Genomic DNA, 19,997 nt, shown 5'->3' with positions numbered 1-19,997 from the left:
ATAGAGTTGCTCACGGCATGGCTTCAGTGAAAGAACATGACATTCTATTCTCCCTACCTCCGCATGGCCAAGTCTACCTCAGAGGAAATAACAGCCACATCAATTCATGTCCAAAGTGGACTTAGCTTTTCTTTCAAAGACCTACAATCTTTCTACCTGTGGAGTCTTTCAGGTGCTTCTGATTTGCTGCTCACTCATTCAGATGTCAGCACCATTTCGGATCTGGGATTCCTGTCTGGATATGCACAGGTGCACAAAAGGTTAACTACACATTTTCTGTAATAGACACTCCAAAGTAGGCCATCAAACTCCGAATGGCTACTTTAGCTCAAACAAGGGAGTCAGGAATAGGTGAACCCCTTCAGACAAGATGGGGTGTGTTCAGGGTGGTATGGCCATAGACTAGGTGAGCCCCTTCAGATACATTATTAAACCTCTAGGGGGAGAAAAAAGCTCTGATTTCTAGCAACTCAACAGTACACAGAGATATACAACTTTTGACACGAGAGAAGGAACATGACTATTACTATTATTTTGGTGCTGAGGGTGGAGCCCAGGCCCTCATGCATGTTAGGTGCATGCTCTACCACTAAGTTACACCCCAGCCCATGTATATATATTTTTAACATTATCCTACTTGATTTGGTGTAATTCTTGCCATTCTATCCTTCTACCCTAATTCTTCTCAGGACACACTTTATTTCAGCTTGTCGGTCTGTCATGGAACAAGGCCAAGGATTGCTTTTTCTTCCCCTCCATGGTCTTTTAAATATCCAGCATGGGAAGACAAAAACTACTTGTTCTAATTCGGCTCACAAGTCCCTTAAAGGCCCCTAAGGAAGACAAAGGGAAGAAAAAGAAGGGCTTCATTTCTATCTTAAGCACAGACATTACACAAAGTCAATCTTACTGCAGTATTCTGAGAAAAATCACTGCAGAAGCTGCAAGCATTACTGTCCTACCAGTGTCGTTCCCAACCTGGGTCCTACTGACCACAGGCACAGCAGAATCTCAGATAGAAGGGCAGGCATCAGAAGCCTGCAAGAGTCATGGTGCTACCACCGAATGTTGTCACTTACCATAAGCTAACTCTGAACTAATTTCATTCAGGCCTTGAGCTTAAAGAAGCTCAGAAGTATTTACTCTTGAATCCTAATGCAACCTCAGAGGCAGGAAGGCCAGCCTCACATGGAGTTGGACTCACCAGTGATGCAAAGTCACTAGTCCTAGATCTCGCATTGAGATGGGGAGGGAACAAGGCACAACTTTTCCAGGTAGTTTCTTCCTCTCTCCTGTTTCAATCGTCACAGCTGTCAAATGTGTCTGCTCCTTTCTACCCTCGCTGCTGTCACTGAAATCCAAGTTTTCGTCTTCTACCTGGATTCGTCTCCTGTCTGGTCACCCTCCTCCCAGTCCTGAAACGATGGTACTTTAACTGAAACACGATAATCCATTCACTGCAATTGGAGAACTTCTAACAAAATACAAATCAGATCACATCGCTCCCAACTTAAAACCTGTCAAAATAACCTCAGACTCCATGAGGAGAGTCCAGGCCTCCTCAGTCTGTTCCAGCCAGTCCCTCCAGCTTCGTGTCTCTCTCTGCTCCAGGGTCCTCACACTTCAGCAACTCACCTTCTCATCCCTTGAACACATCCATGTTCTGTCACGAACTTCTGCAAATGCGGGGTCCATGTCTCCCTTCTACCCCGTGGAGTGTTTTAGATTATATAATCTATCCTAGGAGGTCAAGAATAATGTCTTCTTTCTTAACCACAATATGATATTTTATAGTATCTAGGAGCCAAAACACTTGAAAAAGTTCATCTCAGAAACTTAGGAATTACCACAGACCTGAAAGATCATCAAGAGACCACCTCTGTCTAACCCAGCATGAAAGCAAGTTGGTCCCTGGAAGCCAAACTGTCTCTAGTCACAGCTCCTTCTCTCCAGGGTCACTCAACAAACACTCCTGACTGCTGACTGATGCTTCCAGGCAAAGAACCGTTAAAAACACAACAAGTAAAAAACAGCGGAAGTGGGTCCTAGAAACCAGGCAAGGCCTACGCAGCTTTATCCACCACTCGTTTCTTTCAGCCACTGTGCAGCAAAAAGCAGGGGCTCAGATGACGGAGTGTGTCCAAGAGGAGGAAGAGGAGGAACGTGGCTCTGGTGTTCTTCCATGGAACAAATCTATTTTATTGGAGAAGTTGCCCAGCATTTGTCTAGCAGATATAAAAACACAGCACGACTGGTGCTGGAACAAATTAGTTAAACAATAATCATGTCTGGAAAAGGTTTGTGATAAAATACAAAGCTTTTGCTTTGGTTTGTTTGCTTTTGCCTTAATAAGCTTAATCTCAATAAGTTTTTGAAAGCTAAATTTCAGGAGCAAGCATATTTAGGTATAATATCTATAGGACACGAATGAAAACATAGTTAACTGTGAGGGCAGCAAAAATCTTTTAACTTTTTTTCCTTCATAATTAACACAGTATTCTGACATCAACAGTTACATTGACTTCACTGGTACATACAGGTAACTTTTACTAAAAAGAAAAAAGTCTTTTACTAAAGGCCTTTGCAGAGTGGTTACCTACTTTTATCTGCAATGTGTTTTGTGCTCAACAATAACAATGTTTTTTTTTTTTTTTTTTTTTTTTTTAATCCCTAAGCTTTCAAACCAATGGTTAAGTCAGATGCTTAAATCAGAACTGTATGTGGGTGTGTTTCTGGGGTATTGTATCCAGGGGTTTTAATCTCAGTGAGGCCAAGAGCCTCACTAACTTGCTGAGGCTAGCCTTAAACTCATGATCCTCCTGCCTCAGCCTCCCACACTGCTGGAATTACAGGCAAGCACCACTATGCCGGGCTCGAGTAAGAATATTTATTAACATGTGTAGAGCAAATCCAAGCAATAATAAGCAATCAGATGGCTTCAATATAGAAACCTCACACAAAAATATACATTTCTCAGACTACATAATAAGAAAAAGGTATAAAATCTCAATAAGCCACTATGAGCCAATCCCTTTGAGAAATGACTCATTCACTGAATTTTCTATATGCCTCATAAGTAAATTGCCAAGTGAAGAAATGCTTGCTAGGTATAGCAGACATACTCTTGAGTAAAATAATAAGGATGAGCCAACAGGTACCAGTTAATAAAACATTTCTGCACTGCACTCTACTGGTTCATAAGGCTCTCTCTACCTCCCGAAGCAACTCACACACCATGGGAGGATCTCATTCAATTCAATCAGAAAGTATTTACTGAGTCCTTACTGGGCTTATCTGTCTCTCTTTTGGTATTAGAGATTGAACTCAGGGTCTCATGAGTGCGAGGGAAATGCTCTACCACGAGATACATTCCTCTTTCTGAGTTTTCTTCCAAGAGAAATGAATAACTATATTGTACTATACAGTTTTATATTATGGTGCATCATTTTATACCAAGCAAATGTACTTTTAATTTTTTAAAACAAAAGCATTTGGTTTTGTTTCTATCTTATGTTTTGACATTTACATAAAAGAAGCAAGAGGGGCTAGGGCTGTAGCTCAGTGGTAGAGCGCTTGCCTTGCACAGGTGAGGCACTGGGTTCGATCCTCAGCACCACATAAAAACAAATAAAAAAGATATTGTGTCCATCTACAACTAAAAAAAAAAAAAAAATTAAAAGAAGAGAATGACAACTGAGGACATCTGTATCATTTGCAATGATTGTGACACTGTCACTCACATGTCATTCTGTGCATCACTTTATGGCATGAAGCAGCAGCTTTGCCAGGCTGTTCATTAGGCGTGGCATCTTTAATGACAGATAAGCTCTACAAGCTACTGATACAGCCGCCCACTCACCTCACGTCCACCTCACCTCCAACATGCATGAGAAAGGAGCCGTCAGGTTGTTTCAGTGAGTACAAATACTGAAGAAGCTTCTCTCTGAGAAATGGCAGGGAGGGGCCAGAAGAAGGCAGTGGTCAGTGCGGTGTGGCAGGTGTGGAGCCCTTCAGGGTCTCTGCCACTGCTGGCTCTGGCTGTACCTGTTAATGACGTCATAGGCCTCCTCGGTGCCAATGATGCACAGGGCATTGACAGCTGCATACGTGGGTGCAAGGTGTGGGTACTGCCCAGGGCCCCCTCCAAAGCCACCTTCTGGGCTTTGACACAGCTCCAGGAACTGACACACACTAGGTACATGGCCAAAGGGAAAAACAAAGTCAGAGAGCATTAATTTCAAAATACCAAATTCCCACCAGACTCCATGCCTTTTCAATCATTCCTCCTCCCTAAAAGGGGGGGGGCGGAAATACCCCTTACCACCCACCTGTTGAACATAATGCCCAAAAGGGCTTAACTTTCTACCCAGCTGTCATCAGTTTAGTATGCCCTCCTGAGTTTTGCATTTAAGCATCTGCCTAGTCATGAGGCAAAGATAAATGAGGCTAAGAAGAAACAACTCTTCATAGGCCTGAGGGTAAGAGTCTCATGTGCTCCTTGACCAAACCTTTCCCAGCAACTTGCCACCCTGGATCTGTGGTACCAGCCTCCTTCTGCCTTTGGGATTTCACAGTCTTGGAATTTTGTCTAGAACCTGGAGCTCAACTGCTCCTTTCCACGCACGACATCCTGGTCCAGACCCATGTCCTAGGCCAACCATGAGCACTTGGAAAGACCTTCCTACTTCCACTGCCACCTCTGCCCCCGTGGGTTGCTGCCTTCTGTTCCCACCAGCAGGAAAGAAACAAGATCCTGGTGGAGTCTGTTTTTGTGGGGCAGGGGGTCCACATGCTTGCCAGCCATAGCGAACTCAAGAGGAGCACAATTGAGTCACATCACAAGTATCACAGGCTAAGGGCTCTGGGAGACTTTTTCATACTAATCCAAAGAGGCCCCTATTCCCTCACTGAGGGAAACCATTTATGGAGGGTTTGCCTCTGAACATAAAGCCAGGTTGCCCTGAAGTTCCATACTTGCTTTAGGTGAAAGCAAGAAAGCTCCTATGTGTCCAAGGTCCTCCGGGGGTCACTGGGAAGGAGCGCTCTGGAAAGGCCCTGGTTATCAAACTGCTTCCTGACTCATTAGGCCACAGTCTGCCTATCAGGAAAAACCTCCATGGAAGAGACAGCAAACCTGTCTCTAGTACACAAGGACTTCTCTTCTGGGCTCTTTCATGTCTTTATTTTTTATCCACTGATGCAAGAGAGACCACATAGGCTGATTTCCACAAAAACAGTGTATTACTGCATTCCTGCATCATGTTTAATTACTTCTGATTTCAGACCTTCCATTATCTGGGCAGGGGCAGCAATAGAAAGTGCTGCTGATGTGCTATTTTGAGTTTTGAAATCTCACAGGTTAAAATGATACCCATTCACTTCTATTTACACCTAAAATCTTATTGTAGTAAACACAAGGACTGAAACTGAAGAGAGAAGGAAGATAACTATGCATTATTTTTCATAGAAATTAATTTTCATAGCCAGGTGTGGTGGCACAGACCTGTAATCCCAGCATTTCAGGAGGCTAGGACAAGTGGATCGCAAATTAGAGGCCACTCTAAACAATTTAGCAAGACCTGTTCTTAAAAATAAAAAGGGTTAAGGATATAGCTTAGGAGCAGAGCACCCTGGGTTCAATTCCTTGTATTAAAAAAAGTTTTCATAAAGTAATTGCTCTCAACATATTTTCCAAATCAACTTTAATTCTTATGCCATTTTCCAAAAATAGCTAATAAGTTCAAGTTCTAACAAAGGCTAGCAGCAATAGCCTACCAAAAAAGCTACCTGTACCACAAAAATGAAAAGTTTTAGCTGATATAAAACTTAGGCTAGGCCAGGCACAGAGGTGTAAAACTGTAATCCAAGAAACTCAAACTGAGGAGGAACATCACAAGTTTGTGGGCAACTTGGCAAGAACCTGTCTCAAAAGAAAGGATGGGGCTATATATAGCTCAGGGGTAGAGTGCACCTGGATTTAATCCCCGGGTGGGAGGTGGGGTGTTAGGCTGGGGCTGGGAATGTAGCTCTGCATTAGAATGCTCAGGCATTTGTGAGGCCCTGGGTTTAATCCCCAGTACCACAAACAACCCAAAAGAACAAGCAAAGCTTACCAATACATTTTTAAAAATAAGAAAGAAAATGAATCACCTAGTTATTCCCTTCCCCAGCTCCTAAGATAAAATCATGCTGAATGCAACACCCTTGACCCAGTAGCCTAAAGTCTGGAATGAGCAAGGATCTGAATGTACCAGACACCTTGATATGCTCCCTCCATGCCAATGGCCCTCTCAGCTGACTCCCTGCATCTGACTGACTCGGGTTGTACTAGAGAACTGAAGGTGGGGCTTCTCTTGAGTCTCACTTCCGTATTACAGAACATTCTGATCCAGAGTCTTTCCAACTTGCACCTTAAGACTGGCAAATTGACCATGAAGATACCAGCTGTTGTTAGCAGACTTCTGAGCAATTATGAAAACCAAAATGTCAATGATACTTCAATCTATCAAAAGGGAAAGAAAAGTTTATCTTAGAGAACAAATATTCACTAATCAGTAAAAAAGAAGAAAATCCAGGCAGGAAACACTGCACAAACACCAGGAGTGGAATAGTTTGTGAAAAACAAGTATTTGCAAAAACATTCATTTAGATACACTACAGATATACGTATCTTAGATGGAGATCAATTTTCTTTAACATTCAGCAAGACTTTTATTCTAGCTTACAATTACCAAGAGAGAAGTATCTTCTAGATGATGGATTTTCAAACCAAAATAAATGTAAAAGAATCATTGGAGAGTTAATAAAGAATATAAAGGTCCAAGAAGCCACTGTGGGGTATACCTGTAATCCCAGCAACTCGGGAAGCTGAGGCAAGAGGATCACAAGTTTGAGTGATCCTTGTCTCAAAGTAAAAAATAAAAAGTGCTGGGAGTGTAACTCAATGGTAAAGTGACCCTGGGTTCAATCCTCAGCCCTGAGGGGAAAATAATAATAATAATAATAATAATAATAATAATAATAATAATAGAGGTCCAAACTTGCTCAAGTGGAGAAAAGCCTGGTCCTCTGCCTTGCTTCCATATTCCTATGTGGTTCAAATACCCACCAGGTTTTAAGCACAAGTCTTTGTTGTGCAGTTAGAATCACTTGGGGATATTTTTAAAAATTCAGCTCCCAGGCCACACCTAATACCAATTAAAACAGAATCGTGGAAGATGGATCCAGGTGGTGGTATTTTTTTTTTAAACTCCCTATGTGACTCCAATGTTCACCCAACTACTAGTGCTTCTCAAACTTGAGTGTGTATAGAAATAACCTGGGGATCTTGTTACACTGTAGCTCTAGTTCAGAACTAGATTCTGTATTTCTAACAAGCTCTCAGGTGAGGGAAATGCTGCTAGTCTAGGAACCACATTTTGGATAGATCTGCACTGTTCTGCACTGGAATAGATCTACAATGGGACAGACCTACACTGTTCTGCAGGTAGCTCCTAGTTACTTGAGATTATTTAATTTTTTTTTTTTTTTTTTAGAATCTAGCTGTCTTTTATTAGACCAGCCATTTAAAAGATTTGCAAGATGTAAAACAATGCCATACTTCTAATTTTTTCTTTTAGAAAATAGTTATTTTACATAAATGATTTTTATTGGTTCATTTTAGTTATACATAACAGTAGAATCCATTTTGACATAATTATACAAGTATGGAGTATATATCTTATTCTAATTCAGACTCTAGTATCTCTCCCCCTTCCCAGAGGCTATTTAAATTTTTACTTAAATTAATTAAAATTTAAAAATTAGCTTCCGGTCACACAAGTCACATTTCAAGTGCTCAATAGCCACATTTGACTAATGGCTGCCACAGTGGAGCACACAAACAATTTACAGAACATTCCCATTAACATGGAAAGGCCTGCGGCTCTATTCTTCAACCATTAAAGAGTTTGTAGAACCTACTAGAGGATCAGGTTCAAAGCAAGAGGATCTGCTGTCAGCCTGATAAGGAGTTTATGGGGCTTCGGGTGATGAATGGTTAAGGTCTAATCTGAAGTGGATGTCTCTGGACAGGATCGTCACTTATGGGGATGAAGGATTCAAAGTAGGTACGATAAATAAGCAAATGATACAAAATGAGCAGGGAAACAAATTAGAAGCCCCTAAGAATAAAACAAAGGAAAAACGTACAAGTAGCAAGTAATATAATTGGGAAAGACAGGATGAAGGGTGTGGAAAGCAAATAAATGCAGGATGGGAAATGACTAGGAAACAGCAGGAAAAGGACCAGAGATTAGGGTCATTGAGTTGTAAACAAGCAATAACAGAATATGCTTCTTGGGGCTGGAGGTGAAGTTCAGTGGTAGACTATCCCTAGGTTCCATCTCCAGTACTCGCCCAAAACACTCTATAAGCTGAAAAGTTCTAAAATGTTTGAAGTTTTAGCTCTTATCAAAGTTAAAAACCTAACTTTAATGGTACAATCAATGGTCTGTGATTTGGATTTTGTTTCATTACAGTAGTTTTCAATAACAAAGCATAGGATTCTCATTAAAGGATGCTCCCTTCAATGCTAAAATCATTCAGCAAATAAAATGGTCTCCAAATATCAATTTATTTTTGTAAACATACACATTAAATACACATATAACCTCTTAAGAGAGGCAAGCTAAATTCCCACCTATGAATACTTTATTCTTGAAACATCTGAAACCATCAGTAATAAAAGCCTGGCCTTGCTGACTTTGGTCAGCAGTCAGAGCAGCTGACGGAAGTGATTTTGTCCACTAGAGGGAACTCAGCTTGTCATATTATTCCCTAAACAAACGAAAGTACAAGAGAACAAAATAGGAAAGCGAGAGAAAGCTTTGTGCGTGTGTAGTGTGTGTGGATCCAGCTGGGGCAGGGAAGAGGGCAGGCAACTAATAAACTCCACAGCTCAACTCTCCACTGCTGGGTTGGCTTAGTATTTGAATGAGGGAAAACACAGACCATGCTTCAAAGTATTCTTTGCCCTGTTGCAAAATAAATAAAAATAAATAAAAAGACATTGTTATTGCAGCTAGTCTTAAAAAATTTTTTATAAAAGTCATTAAGATTGCTCTGAATCTTACTAAAAATAGTTTATTTCTTTATATGTTGGAGCTAGGATTAATTGCACCTCGTATTAATTGCCTGCTAAGAACAAAACAAAATGCAGCACCATTACTGGAAAGTCTATCATTCTTTAAAAGGTCATTAACTCAAGGCTCAGAAGAACCACAGTAGAGCTTTTAAGGCAGCTGTGAAGCAGGAACTCTCTGCCACTAACTACTGAGTATTCTTGAAATTAGGATAAGTCAGTTCATTATTTTTAAAACATTCTTTTAATAACAATAATAAAGTTTCACTGCAGAAATTTTACAAAATGCAAATAAGTTTAGAAAAGAACATTTTAAAATCATCCTTAACCTCGCTAACCAGAATTAACTACTGCCACGTGTGCATGTATCCTTCTGGTTTTTCTATGCGTATAATCAATCATCTATGTTTTTAATCTATAACAGTTGAATATCTGTTTTCATATCATATCTCTTTATATAAATATTTTATATGCAAATAAACATTTAGATACATAAAATTTTGAATGTTAATATTTCATTGCTTAATATTTCATTGTATGTATTACACTATAATTTACTTAAGCTTTAAATAAATTTTAATGCATCCCCTACTGTAGATATTTAGGTTGCTTCCAGGTGTTCACTGTGAAAAGTCCTTTAAAGGGTCCTTTCTTTCTCTTTGATGTTGCCACAAAACATCTCTAAGTACTTAGTTCCTCAAAAAAGCCTCAACAATAAAATACCAACTCTACAACCTAGAAAAAACTCAGAATCAATATTGACTTGAATTCTTCCACTGCAGGAACCCCCTTATTCTGTATCCCCACTTCAAACTGATCTACACCCTCCTTTACTTGTTTGTACCCTCAGAGAATTCTCATTTCTTTTTTTTTTTTTTTTTTGGTGGGGTGGGATGGGGCAGGTATTGAACTCAGGGCCCTGCAGATGCCAGGTGAGCCTCCACCATGGAGCTAAGTCCCAGCCCCTCCCATTTATTTTCACTTCTCTCACGTGCAACTTTCCCATTCTCCTAGTGTACATCCTGACTGTGTAGGTGTGGGGAAAAAACTTCCCAACAACCCCCAACCCCCGACTGGTATTTCAAAAACACATGGGCCTTTGACAATTAAATTCCTGTAACTGCAGAAACTGTGTCCAAGTCCACTTTCAGGGCTGAAAGCAAGTAGGCTTGCTGCAACATCCTGATGATAAAAACAGTACACATTTTCCCTCAGTCTCAGAAAGCACTGTATGATCACAAGGGTTAATGGCCTAATGCTTTATTATCTTCCCCATCCACATTCATCACAAGACACCCTGCCCAGGAAAGCAAGAATGAGAGGTTATTGTTAAGAGAGAATGAATGAGACAATGTGAGTTCTGTTCTTCTGACCTGACAATGTGACCAAGGCAGGGGCACTGTGACCAGGGAGGAGTCTGGTGAGCCTCCATGAGCCCTGGCACAGATGACACCTTGGGCACAGAAAAACAAACCTGGCTCCGGAGCCTCTAAACCCAGATTCCTCACCCTCAAGAGCTCCGGGGGGACCAGAGGAAAACAAACCAGGAACACATGCCTGCTCTCAGAGGACCTCTTGGATCCAATCCTGGCTGCCTTTTCCTAGCCCAAGTATCCCTAAGACTGGAGTAAAGATCAGGTTTTTTCTTAAGATATAAACTGTGATGAGTTTCTAAGAATGAGGTTCCACTCCATGAATGCCATCTCCACTAGCAGTTTAGGAGGAATCTCAGTTGCTTAGATCTCTAGTCATCAATCAGAGGTTTAAGAAAATGGAGTTATGACTTAGGTATTCCAAGCAGTAACCATCCAGTCCCATCAAGAGCTATACTGCCCCTCCCGGCACAGGGAAGAGGCACTTCCCTGAGGTGTTTATGGAAGGAGCAGATGGATTTCTGCTCACTGAACAGGCACACGTTCCCCACAGCAGCTATGCAAACACAAACTGTACTTTCTGATGAAATCATCTCTCCCAGAGCTGATGACGAAGACTTTTTCTCAAAGACCAGAGCCAAGAGGCAAAAGAAAAGGGCACAGAAAAAACCAGAATCCTTTTCTTGGGAGTTCAAAGTCTTATTCTACCCACCAGCTTACAATAGGCTTCTGAAGTGGAGGAGTTTTAGGAAGTTGCTGGAGGTCAGAAGGGCAAGGGTTTCTTTGTAGCACTCTGGCTTTTTTTCATTCACAACAAATAAAACAGAAACAGAACCAAAACAAAAAAAAAAAAGAACCCCAAATTCAAGATGCAATTCCAGAGAACATCCCAGGTTCCCCAGAGCCAGACTCACTCTGTAGCCACTATCTGGGGGATGGGTTCATCTAGGAGTTCCAAGCTGTGCAGGATCCAGTAGCAGAGCCATGGGCGGCTGGCATCCAGACACTGAGAGGGACGGGGGGAAAAAACACACCCCTATTCAGAATGATTCCAAGACACTGCTGACAAGGCTACATCTGTCTTACTCCCCACAGCCTGGTGACTGGGAGGGCACCCTTGCTTGGACAATAATCAATGAATGAGGATGTTCTGCTTTGTGGCCTTAGCCAGGAACTGAAATGACCATCTGTGAAAAGAGGACAATGGAATAAAAAAAAAGTTGACCTTAAACCCATTGGGTCCTTCCTTCCCTGACAGGCATCTAAGGAAGGCTGAACAGGACTTGACACACCAGCAGGTTAAGGGCTGCTGTTTTCCCAGTATAGACCCACCCATGGATTTGACAATATTTGATAAGTATCCACTTGTGCCAAGCACTGCATAGACACTGGGGGCATGATAATGAATGAAATTTGGTTTTGATTCTAGAAATGGTTGGGATAAGAATGTGCATGACTATCTGTTGAGAAAGAGGGCATTAGACAATCACATAAGCACAGTTTACCTCTTGTCTTTCTGGAACAAGATGGAACATGTATACATACACCCTGACAAATGCTATCATGGGCAGAAACGGCCTTGAGCAGCACGTGGAGGAGGAAACCAATTCTGCCTGGGGAGCTGGCCAAGGCTTCCAAAAGTGACATGGAGATAGATCTTGATCCTAATGCAAGTCACACATGGCTAGTGGGACTCAAGGCTCACGGGACAGGTAGTAACAGTGCCCCTGTTTTAGGTTAAATATATATAAAGAGGTCCAGAGAGGCTACATTTTCCCAGATTATAAAAACAATAACTGTCATAGTTTAAAAAAGAACCTAGGCTTTTAGACTCTCAATTTGATGGTCTTTCCATTGGACCAAGCCACCCTCTTAAAAAATGCTGGTGATCTGAGCTGTGGTTGACCTGCCATGTGGTGGGCAGTTTGGTGGGCCACTGAACATACTCCTAAGAATTGGCCTATGTTTGAATCCTAGCTTTTCCTCTTACTAGCTATTGGAATAATTTACTTTATCTTTCTATCCCTGTTTGCTTATGTATAAAGACTGACCTACCTCACGACTTCTCATTTAACCTCATGGTTACAAGGGATGACCACTGAGGATTGAGTTGGGAGTGAAAACCGAGAGCCCACAATCCAAATCTAGCCTGTGGATGTGCTTCATTGGTTTGTTTAACTGGAATTGGCTGTAATGTGATGGGAAAATCATATAACAATTTGGATTGCTGGCTTCATTTGGGAAAAAAAAAAAGAAAATCTGGCAACCTTGGGTCTTCATTTCCCAATGGCATCAACTAGAGGAACAGGGTAGATGCAGGGGGCCTCCAGTTCACGCCGGTCTCCACTCAGGCCAATTCACTTACTCATGCTGCCTGCGTGAGCCCAATGGGCATTCTAGTTGGAAAATATATAATCAAATATGGAACCCCCCCTAAAAAAAAGTAGACTAAAAGTAGATCCGCTGCATGTAAAGTGGGGCAGGGAGACTGAAGCAAGCCCTCCTGTTCACATTCAACTGTTGCCTGTCACTCAGTCCCATTCTTAGCCGCAGCCCAAGTCTCCTCCATGAACTCGAGGGCTCTGAGATCCACTCAGAGTTTGGGGCTACAGTGTCCTGGTCCTCTGGTCCATTCAGAAATTAGATGGGCTTACAGGGCAAGGGTTAGGGATGACTAGGTAACTGACTTTTAGTAGCTAGCTGCCCAGGAGTCAAGAGAAAGTATGTGAACTGCTTAGCTGTGATTGAATGGTGGAGGAAAGCCACACCCCATCAAGGGTAATCTACTAGCTTTGGGAGCTGACAAGATAATGGGAGATTTGGTTCTGCCCCTTTGGAAAGGGAGTCTCAGCTCACCCAGGTTCCTGCCAGAGCCATGTGGTATGAATGAATCTCCAACAGGTCAGGCCGGATAGCATTTTGCATTCAAATAGTACAAAAGGAGGGACACTTGGTCAAGAACTTGGTACAGAGTCTGCAGAACATGTGTTTACCTCGTAGGCATCTGTCAGTTGTCGAAGGCCTCTTTTCAGATAATGGAAGTGCTTCTCTCTCTGCAAAATAAGCCTGGAAAGACAAAGAGCCTATAAGCCTAGCTAGGAGATCCAGCTTCCACTAATCACACACACACACACACACACACACACACACACACAAACACAAACACACACACACACACACACACACACACGCACGCACGCACACAGTTTCAGTACATGTCCCATAGGCATTCAATAGATGCCCTGCACTTCTGCACCTCCAAAGGAAAAAGAGGCCCGCATCTCAGTGTCTAAAGTGACTGAGAATCGGGCTGGCAGATGTTCTTAAGCAGGATTGTCTGAAGAGGTGACCCTGGGCTAACTGAAAAGCTGCAGTGAGCAACCACAGCCAAGGCAGTGACGATCCACCCAGAAAGCTCCTCAGGTTCTAACTAAAAACAGGTTAACTTTCCATGTTTAAATTCTTCCCCCCGGTACTAAGGATTGAATGTAGGGGTGCTCTATCACTGAGCTACATCACCAATCCTTTTTAATTTTTTTAAAATTTTGGACAGGGTGTCACTAAGTTGCTGAGACTGGCCTCAAACTTGTGATCCTCCTGCCTCAGTCTTCCAAGTTGCTGTGTTCGCCACTGGGACTGGCTTAATTCTTGAAGTCATTTAAATGTGAGTCTTGCTGTTCCCTGTCTTGCTTAGCCACTGTCATTTCTTCTGGGATCACTTCTTCAAGATCTATACTTTGTACCCGGCCTGCCCCTCAGTTATCCATCCATTATTCCCTCCCTGAAATTCCACCTCCCACATGCTGACCCGGCCCCGGCTAGAGAGCGGCGTTTGTATTCTGCAGTCAGCCACGTCCTTGGCAGACATCAGCAGTACTGGCTTTAAGAAGGAATGTGCCGCCCATGGCCACCTGCACAGGCAAAGACAAAGGCAGCACTTCCAGTTTGTGTTGCAAAAGGTGCCTGTGTGATTATGCAAGGAAGAAAAAGGAAAAGATTGTGGAGATTGTGGTCACTGTGCTTGCTGACTGCAGAAACCAAAGGAAGAAGAGCCACTCCCCCCCTCTCGGTAGGCAACTCCCCAACGGTGTCTAGAACTTAGAACTCCCACCATTCATGCTCAAAAATAAGGCCCCAAGGGCTGGGGATATAGCTCAGTGAGGGCTTGCCTCACAAGCACAAGGCCCTGGGTTCAAATCCCCAGTACCACAAAAAATAAAAATAAAAAAATAAGGCCCCAAACACAGTCTCTCACCCAAAAGTCTCCCGATTCAGTAATGGAAATGAGGTAAGTAATGACTAAAAACTAAGGGGGGAAACAGGGTAGGTTTCATAGAGGAAAAACAAAAAAATACTACTTTGGTTCAAAGGGGAAGAGAGCATCTCACTAAGAAAAGAGAGATCAGCAAAGTCTGTACAGAAGAGGCAGAATTTGAAGTAGGCACCCTGGTGGAGGGAGAAATTTTGATTAAAGTCAAAGTAGCTATGGGCACGTAATGTGACTGTGTTGCCGCACAGGCATGAAGCGCACAAAAGGAGAGATAGGAGGGAGATCTGGCCTAAACGTGGGAGGGAACAGGAGAACAGGAGCTGGGACCCTTTTTATAGGGATCTAGGATCTTAGCTGAGGAATTTCCACTCAATTTAGTAAGCAAAAAGGAAGCCCAGAAGAACTATGAGCAGACAGAAAAAATTGACCAGAACTGTGCTTCAGAGAAAGCATCTGAGGGCGGCAGACGTTTGCAAGCTAAGCCAAGTGCAAGCACAGGGGTGGGCGGGGCTGAGGGGAGGGGTCAGCAGCTGGGCAGAGCTGACCCTGCAAGTGCAAAGGGCCCAGGCCAGCCTGGGGACTTCAGGACACGTGGATTTTAAGGCACCGGAAGTGAGTGCTGCTGGACACACACATGCTATGGTTTGGACATGGTGCGCACACTCCGAAACTCAGGTTGAAATATGATTCTTAAGGGTGTTGCAGGGGGCAGGCTCTGTAAGCAGTGATTGCCATTAAAAGGGATTAGAGACTTTCTCAGGAGAGCTTTGTTCTCAAGAGAACTAGCTATTGTAAATGAGGCTGATGGTCATGTTTTGTCTCTTCCCCATGTGCCCTACCTGCCCTTGTGCTTTCCACCCTGAGTTGAAACAGTATGAATTCCTTCTCAGAAGCCAACCAGTTGGAGCTGCTTCATGTTCTTGTGTTTCCTAGCCTCCAGAACCATTTGCCAAAAGAAGCCTCTTTTCTTTATAAATTTCTCAGTCTCAAGCATTCTGTCATAGCAACAAAAAAATGGGCTAAGGCAACATGTAAGATTCAGAAGAGAGATCACAGTTACAGATGGAAAGACGGAATGGGAATACTTATCTTCAAGCAGTGACAGGTGAAGTCACAGAAGGTGAGAGAAGAGAAAGAAAAGTATTAACACAGAACTGTGGCAAGAACCATCCTTAAAGGAAACTTGGAGGAGGACAAGTCATCAGTGAAGGAGAGGAGCAGGAGAAGGACAAAGGCTGTGTCATTTCACAGGCAATTAGGGGAGGGAGAATTTTGTGGAGGTGTTTAACAGGGACCAATGTCACAGCACAAATGAGGAAAAGGACAACAGACAGCAGTGTGGCTAGTGACCTTGAGCATTCAGGGGAGTGGTGATGGCAGACTACAAAGGAAGAGGCCAGACTGTTTCTCTTCTGGAAGGTGAACACCAGCTCAGTGCAGGCAGCGTCTGGTGCTGGGGTCCAGGCTGACTGCTCCAGGGTGGGCACAGGCAGTGAAGGATCCAACACAGATCAGGGAGTGCGGTGGGCTGACGGCTTGCAGGAGGGCAGGGAGGGGCAGAAAAACTTTCCCAAAGGGAAGACTATTGAGGCTAAGGCTGGAAGGACATGACTTAGCTGGAAAAAAAGGACACCATGGTGTGTCCATTAGTTTAGTTCAACAGCTGGAGCAAAAGTGCAAGGGGGAGAGCAGACAAATCAGCCTGGAGAGGCAGGGAGGTGCCAGATCACGGGAACTTGTAAGTGCATTGAGGAATCTGGTTTTAAATCTAAGAGCAACTGGCAGTCACCGTGCTTCATCATGGACAACCCTTGAAACAAGCCAAGAGAAAGGCAACTCTCCAGAAAATACCATGATTCCACTTAGGTGAAATGTCCAGAACGTGCAAGTCCCTAGAGACAGAAAGTACAATAAGGGGCAGCCCAGGGCTAAGGGAGATGGTGGAGCTGGCGGTGATGGCCAAAGGGTACAGGATTTCTTTCGGGTGATGATAATAAAAATGATCTAAAATTAAATGTGGTCGATGGTTGCACACACTGATTATATTTAAAAAATCACTGAATTCTACATTTTAAATGGGTGAATCATGTGGTATATGAATTACATCTCATTAAAGTTGTTATGAAGAAACTAAGGCAAATAATGTCTTTTTTTTGGGGGGGGTACCAGGGATTGAACTCAAGGACATTGACCACTGAGCCACAGCCCCAGTCCTATTTTATATTTTATTTCGAGACTGGATCTCACTGAATTGCTTAGCACCTTGCTTTTGCTGAGACTGGCTTTGAACTCAGGACCTTTCTGCCTCAGCCTCCCAAGCCACTAGGATTATAGGCGTGCGTCACTGCGCTCAGCCAAATAATGTCATTTTAAAGGGAGTTACTGAAGTATTTTGGGCAATAGGAGATATGAGCCTGGCAATATGGAAGGCTTTACATCCTTGAAGACAGAAATGATGGGTCAGAGTATGAAGCCAGGCAAACGCAGGGTTTTGAAGTAGGGAAGAGGAGACAGAGGAAACTCATGTGAGACAGTCTCAGGAACCAGGAGGCAAGATCATGGGAGAGTTGTGGATTGGCCTCAGTGGTGAACGTGTTAGGGCGTCTCCACGGACAAATAAAAGGCGTGCAAGGCAGCTGGTGAAGGTGAGGGGGAGCTAAGTGGTATAAAATCTGGTGCAGCCAGTCAGCGGACACCGTCAGGTTATTTTTTTTTTTCCTTGATAACCTTGCTGGGACTATTTAGCAGAAGCAGTCAGTGGGATGCTACAGGAAGAACCAGCAAGAGCAGGAAGGCTGAGGAGGGAGGGTGTGGAAAGAGGTAAGTGAAATGCTGAAACAGCTCACCATGACTGGCCAGGGTGAGCAGGTCAGAAACCAAGGCCAGGACAGGTCTGATGGACAAGAGGAACCAGGAGGGCCTGAGAGACGTTACCAAGGGCAGGCAAGAAGTGAGTGATGCTGAGAAGCCCACGCCGGGTGAGAGCAAGCACAGAATTCAGAGCTGGAACTCCTGACTCATTCTCAGTGGATTCATAGCAGGGTTTTCTACATGTTGGTTGTTCTCTATCTGAAAAATGGTCAAAGAAATTCCAATGTTCTAATACTTCAAGAGGCAGAGACCCCGGGTAGAGACAAGAGAACACTCTATACCGTAAGAGAACATTAGCAGCCTCATCTAGAAATGTCAGGCGAGAGAGCACTGACTTTCTTGTAACAAAAAAGTCTGGGATCCTAAGCCCAATGCTGGGACTGGGTGATAGGGGTCATATTTTATTGGAATTACACTGTAACTTTGTAAGTGAGGAGAGAGCACATCTGCCATAGGCATCTACCAGCAAGCTCCCAGCAACCATATGTCAGGAGAAATAAAGGAATACAGTAAGGTTAGTTTCTCACTGGCCACAGGAGATGGTTCTCCGTGCATCTATGTCCCTTCAATTAAAAAAAACAACAGACCTCAAAGGAAAAGTTGGAATTCAAGCACACAAGAGGTCAGACAGAGAACGCAGTGTCTGCTCTGCTCCATCACCTCTCTTAGCCTTCCCATGCACCTGCAGGCAAAGGACCCTCAGCCCACAGTTGCCTTCCCTAAAGGACTGGGTGGGGGTATTTGCTTTTGTTTTTCTGTATGTGTGTGTTTTTGTGGATCAAACCCAGGGTCTCATGCATGCCAGGTAGACACTCTACCATTGAGACACATCCCCAGTCCTGGACTGGGTGTTTCTAGATAGTTGAGTTAAACAACTAAGCGAATGCAAGCAGCCAGGCACAGTGGCCCATGCCTGTAATTCCACTGACTCTGGAGACTGAGGCAAATGAATTGCAAGTTCAAGGTTAGCCACAGTAACTCAGGGAGACCTTGTCCCCAAATAAAAACTAAAAAAGGGGGGCTGGGGAGATAGCTCAGTTGGTAGAGTGCTTGCCTTGTAAGCACAAGGCCCTGGGTTCGATCCCCAGCACCCAAAAAAAAAAAAAAAAAAAAAAAAAAAAACTAAAAAAGGGCTGTTGGTATAGCTCAGTGGTAGAGCACTTGACTAGCATGAGCAAGGTCATAGGTTCAACCCCCAGTACTGCAAAAAACAAGGCAAAAAACAAAACAAAACAAAAACTATCGAAACAAGCAAAAAAAGAAGTTAAAAGCTGGGCACAGTGGCACACACCTGTAGTTCCAGGTACTCAGAGACTGAGACAGGAGGATCACTTGAGCCCAGGAGTTCAAGATCAGCCTGGGCAACACAGTAAGATCTTATCTCAAAAGGGAGGGGGGAAAAAAAAAAACCCCAAGATACTAAATGGGCTCTAACTAAAGGAATCCTCCATCACCCTTTATTCTGCCTTGGGTTGGTTCCTAGGGACATGATCTGGGCTAGCATAGAGATAAGCCCTTGATAGCTCGCCCTCATCTTGACCCTTACCCACAGAAAACCAGGCCCAGGAGTCCTGCTGGGGAGGGACTGCTGAGCTTTTCCAGTTGATTTTATCCAAAGACAAACTCCAGCCACAGCCAGTGGTCTTTCGGTGACCACTTCCACAATGGAAATTTCCTTCATTCTCTTCCACTTAATCATAAATATAACACGCACACACACATCTGCATGCTCAGGTTTATGTCTTTTAAACTGAAGGGACATATATCCAGTTTCTTTTGGTCAGTCAGAAACTATACTCTCAGGCTAAATTATGTTCAGCCTAAAACCCACATGCCTGTGTTTGGAAACAGCACCATTTTAGAAGTATTTAATGTTGAAAGAGGGCATACAGGTGGGGCCCTAATCCAGTAAGATGGGTGTTCTCGTAAGAAGAGAGACACCATGGGGTGAAGCACAAAGGGCCACCTGCAAGCCCCAAGACAGACCTCGGGAGAAACCCATCCTGCTGGTGTCTCAATCATGGATTCCTCACCTCCAGAACCGTAAGGTAAGTTTCCGGATTTCAGAAAACCCAGCGTGTGTTCAGTTGTGGCTGCCCAAGCTGACTAATTCCCTCATTACTCCTTTATTCTCAGCTCACTCAATCCAAATCGGAAGTTAAGGAAAAACTGAAGCTCTTCCCCATTCTCCCTGATTTGCAGCCCCAGAGCCAATGAAAGCCAAGGAGATGGAGTAGAACAAGACAGGCTCTGCACGCGTGTGCACGGGCAGCATGGGCAGCACACCTGTGGTGCAGGAGCAGGATGAGGACATGCGAGTGGACTCAGGTAAGTACACTGAGGAGAGTACTCGTCCTGTGTG

At 43.5% G+C, this 19,997-nt stretch overlaps 1 protein-coding gene across 3 annotated transcripts in view; it reads right to left on the bottom strand.

The window, feature by feature from the left end:
- Positions 1-19,997, bottom strand: part of Fntb (farnesyltransferase, CAAX box, beta) — a 67,311-nt gene that overhangs the window by 21,276 nt on the left and 26,038 nt on the right. For all 3 annotated transcript variants that reach the window (XM_047540036.1, XM_047540037.1, XM_047540038.1), the window contains exons 3-6: positions 13,488-13,560; positions 11,409-11,500; positions 4,045-4,191; positions 3,860-3,943 (exon numbers count right to left, since the gene is read on the bottom strand). In XM_047540036.1, the coding sequence (XP_047395992.1) occupies positions 3,860-3,943; positions 4,045-4,191; positions 11,409-11,500; positions 13,488-13,560 (396 nt within the window). The remainder of the gene's footprint in view (positions 1-3,859; positions 3,944-4,044; positions 4,192-11,408; positions 11,501-13,487; positions 13,561-19,997) is intronic.

The sequence above is a fragment of the Sciurus carolinensis genome, chromosome 2, assembly GCF_902686445.1.
Source record: "Sciurus carolinensis chromosome 2, mSciCar1.2, whole genome shotgun sequence".
In the NCBI taxonomy this organism is placed as follows: domain Eukaryota; kingdom Metazoa; phylum Chordata; class Mammalia; order Rodentia; family Sciuridae; genus Sciurus; species Sciurus carolinensis.
Note: the sequence above shows the minus strand (reverse complement) of the source record. Positions and strands in the feature narration are given on the sequence as shown.